The following is a 6,000-nucleotide window of genomic DNA, read 5'->3' as shown; positions in this document are numbered from 1 at the left end:
AGCCCTCACCTAGTGCCATCATATAAAGCAAACGGAATCAAAATCGGGTTAGAAATGGCGAAGAAGTAGCATTTTGAAGCAAAATGTACAATATAGGTCAAAGGTCAAGGTCAAAGGTCACAACTGAAATTCTGTATAGAAGTTTCAAAGCTCCCATGTAGTGCTATCATATAAAGCAAACAGAATCAAAATCGGGTTAGAAATGGCGAAGGAGTAGCATTTTGAACATTTTGATCACACACGGACGCACAGACGGACGGACGGACGGACAGACGGACAGACGGACACACAGACACACACACGTACGGATCCCGTTTCATAGTCCCCTGCTCGAACTCGTTCAGCGGGGACAATTACAATACCCCACACCTAGTATATCTTCACTAAGGCTCAAGTGAGCTAAACATGAAATCATTGACATTACCAGGGAGTCTGATGCATAGTCACAGAGAACCACATCGAGAGAGGAGTAGACGTTAGCAAGGGGTCTGCAATGACCTAAATCTGTTGTCAACTGTGCATGAAGACAATGAAAAAGTCCAGTTACACATGTCATAGATCAAACTTTATGATATATATAGAAATATTATCATTTCCATTTCTCTAGTATTATAACACACTGTCAGCTGATAGATGCATTCTATTTCAACAGGCAAAACATGCACATGATTTCAACAATACTGTGACAGTTGGGTGTAAATTCATCTGAAAGAATGACACTATTAAAATGTTCAATGCAATTTTTCAAGGAACACATACATTTAGAGACATACACCAAAATTCACTATGTTTGTAGCTAAGCGCAAAAATTAGAGAATGGAGGCAAATCTAATGTCAAAAACATGGAACCTGAACAGTTCAGTTCCCTGTACACAGAACAAATGAGCACTTCAATCTACAGTTTATAACCAAAAATTTGCTGAATATCACCATCAAAAAGTACATATCTTGAAAAATCATATCTTTAAGCATTTATTGGTACATTATTTTCGAACTTCCCTCCCATTAGGATGTGCCTTTGGATGACTGAATGATACACTGGGAAGACACACAGACAAAAACATAAAAAAAGAATAAGGATTACACACACAAACAAATATGAAAATGATGAAGAAAAAAAAAGAAAGGAAAAGGACAGAAAAAAAGAAGGAAAGAAAGAAAGGAATGAAGAAACAAAGGTGACACAAAAAGGGATATTGTACATTGGTCATACATTTGCCATTCACAAAAGTTTACATAAAAACTGTCGGTAAATACATCACCAGTTCAGAAATCAGAGATGGAAACAGCACTTAGATTTCCTCGAGTACATACAGCTTGCCTTGAATATTCAAGATTGAATATATATAATCCATCAGTAGTATGCTTATTCTTAATGCCGCATATTGCACTACAATGTGATACAGTATGCACGAGGTAATTTTTACATATACAGTAGCACCCCGATTATCCGACCATGTCGGCACCAGCGGATCCGGATAATAGATTTGGCCGGATAAGAGAGATAATGGTCAAATACAGCACTTTCTAGCATATCATGCTAGGGGTATACTCGTGTTATTACTAATTCACTGATATTATGATTATTTGCATGACCTTGTCATGTTTCATACTTCAGAAATCAATATGGGAATAAAATGTAAAACAAGTAAAATATTACTTCATGTATTTTTCATTTGATTGACAATGAGCAACAATGAGATCAATATTGAGACTTGTTGAATACTGACGCTACATTGTACTGTATCCACTGCTGTGCACTCAGTTCCAGTGACAAGCGCAGCACCCGTCTTTGACATCGTCTCACGAACTGACTTAAAAGTTACAGTCCACAGTAATGACTGAAATATGTCCCATCATGTATTTGCACAATAACGGTTGAATGTGTTTGTTTTGGGTGAGATTTGGCACTGAAAATACACGAAAACACACACACAAAGAAACAATGTCAGCCAGTTGACGTCTGGATAATAGAGAATCTGGATAGTTGATGGCTGGATAATCAAGGTTCTACTCTAACTATATATTACACTAACTCTCATCAGGTGACAAAATATCACATCCAATATAAATAATCCACATGTTAGGGCACCAAAGCTTACCTCATATATGATGTAGTCAGCTGTCTGCTCCAAAAAGCTAGTGAGGGTATCTCTGAATACATCAATCTCCTGCAAGAAAAAACAAAACTCTCAGGTTTATAATTCACATGAGGAGTTTAAAGGCATAATTTACCATTTGCAGAGAAACAAAACCCAGCATTAGTGCTTTGAAATAGTTCAAAAATGTGTGATAGGGATAGAAACAACCACTGTGAAAATTTGAATCAGTAAAGTCATTGTTAAGTATTGGTAAATATACAAAATGTAAACAATAGCTATAATAAAAATGTTTCCAGACTAAACCGTCTACAGTTACGGTTTATTCAGAAAAATACTGACATCTCCTTATATTTAAGGCTTTATTGCAAAAAATTTATATGGAAGGGTGTTTTGTGGTACAACAGACCTACCCATACATGAAAGGTGATATCTTGAACATTTTTCAAATCACTGCTCCCAAAGGTAAACTAGACCTTAAATTTGTTGCACTCTTCCATACACATTTACCAAATTAGAACAGCTATTGCTTTGCTGAATGGTTTACAAAGTCTGAATAAAAAGCTTATTAATGAACAGGGGAAACCCCCCCCCCCCCACCCCCGAAAAAAAAAGTACAATACGGATGTACTTCTCTTTGTCTGGACTTCCATTCACAAAGCTGACTTTGGCATAGGACACTTGGTCATGGGGTTGTCCACCGACAACTTTCTATGACTTCATATCTCTTGTGGTACCAAGTCATTTCCAAACTACCACATCGTTTCTGACAGATTTAAGATTAGCACAAAAAAAGTTGGCAAATTTGAAAACTTTCTGGTTTGTTTGATATTTGAGGCTGCCAGTGTAGATTATTGTGCAATGCCCTATATTAAAGGTAAAACATACTGTAGTTCCCATACACCAGTAGAAACTGTCTATTTTTGCTCGATATTGACACATATGGAAAAGAAATGTGTGAAATAATGCTCTGTGACAAGTTGGGTAATGACAAAATGGTAGGTATCAGCAAACTACATTGCTCTGGCGACGGGTACGTTTCCATCGACTGGTATGCCTCCGCTTTATCGCATTATTCTCCTCATAGGTCTCCAGAACATTTTGCCAATGTGACATAATGGTTTCACATAATTGGCAAATAATTGCTACCTGGTAGTCAGACCTACCAACCTTTCTGCCTGAAAAATTGGGATGAATTGGCTCAAAAATAGAAAAGAGCAGTTCCAATAGGAGCATGTAGAAAAATTATCAAGAAAATAGGAAACTCCTATTAAAACAAGAGCTGTCATGGGAACAGTCAAAATGCAGATTCTTTCCTCCAAATTCAAAATGGTTGGGAGGTCTGGGTAATAGACCAGTTTTCATGACAACACTTAGAGCCATTTTCAACATAGGGACAAAAATAGTAAAATTTTTTAGCATTATCTCCTGACCTTTGGTTCCATGACCCAAATGTTTCCCTGCAGAATCATTGTGCAGTAATGCACTTATATACCAAGTCATTTCTAGGATCCGATGGACCAGATGGTATTTCGGTCTGTCTAATCAAAGAATTCGCTTCTGAACTGAGTTGCCCCGTGACTAGGATTCTCAATGGTTCTTTCAGCAGCAGCGCTGTTTCTTGATGGCTGGAAGAGAGCAATCATCATCCCCATGCCAAAAACATCACCAGCAACAATTGACGACACGAAACCAATCTCTCTCAGTGACCACTATGCCAATCTGGCAGAAGGCTTCATTGTAAAGTGGACCTTAGAGGACATGAAACGATCCCTTGACCGGCATCAGTTTGATAATCAGCGAGGCATGTCAACATCTCATTTTCTGGAAAGTCTCCTTCATACAGCAAGTGCTTCCTCAAATGCTGACAAACCTAAGTCTTCATAGACATGTGATAGTCCTCACAAACTTCACAAAGGCATTTGATCACATTAATCAAGGTATCACAATACAAAAACTGCTTGCGATGAATGTTCATCTATGTGTGGTGGGATTGATTGCCAATTTTCTATGTGACCTGTAGCAGCATGCTGACACTACCAGCAGCTATGGATTGTGTGAAACTACCAGATGTCCACATCAAAAAAAAAATCTTGGGTCGCATACTTGCCTTTTGGAAATGTTGGAAAATGCCATTCACTAAACTGGTACATGCTACGGCTACTGAAAAAGTTCACACTCCCACTGTGTGACCTATCAGTTATATAAACGTGCTATCACCAAGTCAGAATCCATGCAGAAGCAAGCCCCCAAAGTCCATTTGGGTATGCAGCACACGTATGTCCTATGACAAGGCTCTCCTCCTTGTGAACCTGCCTACTCAAGCTCACGGTTGTACTGTTTTGTCCCGCAACTTGAAAGTTTCTGCCCTATCTCTGATCCTCGCCATCTACTCCCCCTTGTTATCCTGGCACATATATGGACAACTAGACACACTCTGGCTATCCCCCAACTAAGATTCCGAACAAATAGACTCAGAGATTCCACAATAACATTATTTTGTTGCCCTCATCAACCGGTCATAAGTACATTTTTGTCTGCTTGTCAACCAAATTTGATATATGTCATATCAGGGATCTCTTTTGTCATCTTTGTTGATACTGATTATGGATTTGTCTTTATTAATATTCCATTTAAGTATACACTCAATAAATGCAATGAATTGGTGAATAATTTTAAACCATATCAATTTATTTGTGTTAATGCTCACAGAATGATAGTTTTTAGAAAATATATATATATTTTTTTGCACATACAGTAACCATGTTAAAAGTGTATACACTGTACACTAGTATCTATATACATGTGAAAGCAAGTTAATCAGGAGAATCAGTAGTGATTCTCTTATCTACGAGATACAACTGGCCGCCTGTCTCTCAAAAGTATGCTATTCTTCCGGCTTCGCCGAGAAACGCGAGAGCATATAAGCACAGAGAAACCAAAGCAAAAACAGTCACTTACTGCGCACACCCTCTGTGCGCCCGCCGCGCAAGCAGGCGGTGTGCGGGAGACCGCTATTGAATCGTCCTCAGTAGTAGCGCAGAAGAGGGCCGACAGGAGCGACAGCGCAGTGCGGAGAGAAGCGAGGGGACGGTTGTATCTCGTAGATAAGAGAATCAGTACTGATTTTTCTGATCTACATTCAATACAACTGGCTGCCTGTCTCTCAAAAGTATGCTAGACCGTCACAGATGTGGGTGGCAGGCTGTCAAGGCCTGGAGGAGGGTGTTTTAGATTTTGGGAGTGGCCTTGAAAGCTCCGCGTTGGAAGGAGCTTTCGGAGGCGGGGATGTCCTTCAAGGAGAAGGAGGTAAATGTGTTGGAGGAAGACCAGTATGCAGCAGTCTGGATCTCCTCCAAGGAGACGCCATCGAAGAGAGCCCAAGAGGCACTAATGCCTTGTGTGTCATGGGCGTCAAGTTCAAGACAATGGCTGCCGGGCCTGCGGCCTTGATAGCCGCCATGATCCATGCCGAGATCGAATCCCTGTAAGTGGGCGTGAAGGGCTCCTCGGTGATAATGAACAGTTGATGACCCTGCCATTTCGCTTTAGTGCATGCGATGTACCATTTCAACGCACGGACAGGACACCAAACTTTATCATTGGAGACCGAGGACAGGTCAGTGAACGGGCGGAGCACGATCTCAAGAGGGCCCGAGTGGCCGTTTGATTCGTGACAAGAAAGTCGGCACGGGGGATGAGACGTACGGTGTTCAGTTCCCATCTAATATGACCGGGCAAGGTAGAAAGGGCCTGGATCATAGAGCGTCTCTGCCCTGAGGCAATGGCCATCAGGAACAGAGTTTTGATTGTGAGGTCTCTGAGAGAGGTCTCAGCGAGGGGCTTCAAGGGCTTTTTGGAAAGGGCTTCGAGGACCTTCGGCAAGCTCCACAATGGGAGG

The 6,000-nt window shown here is 40.6% G+C and overlaps 1 protein-coding gene across 1 annotated transcript in view; it reads right to left on the bottom strand.

Annotated features, from left to right (window-relative positions):
- Positions 1 to 424: 424 nt before the first annotated feature.
- Positions 425 to 6,000, bottom strand: part of LOC139715309 (uncharacterized) — a gene marked incomplete at its 3' end in the record, with an annotated part of 42,255 nt that continues 36,679 nt past the window's right edge. The window contains exons 4-5 of the mRNA XM_071626884.1: positions 2,037 to 2,171; positions 425 to 514 (exon numbers count right to left, since the gene is read on the bottom strand). Of these exons, the coding sequence (XP_071482985.1) occupies positions 425 to 514; positions 2,037 to 2,171 (225 nt within the window). The remainder of the gene's footprint in view (positions 515 to 2,036; positions 2,172 to 6,000) is intronic.

This window comes from Diadema antillarum, unplaced genomic scaffold, assembly GCF_040938485.1.
Source record: "Diadema antillarum isolate AM-2024a unplaced genomic scaffold, OU_Dant_1.0 seq00003244_RagTag, whole genome shotgun sequence".
NCBI classification, from domain to species: domain Eukaryota; kingdom Metazoa; phylum Echinodermata; class Echinoidea; order Diadematoida; family Diadematidae; genus Diadema; species Diadema antillarum.
The sequence above is the reverse complement of the archived record's forward strand: the minus strand, read 5'-3'. Positions and strand labels throughout refer to the sequence as shown.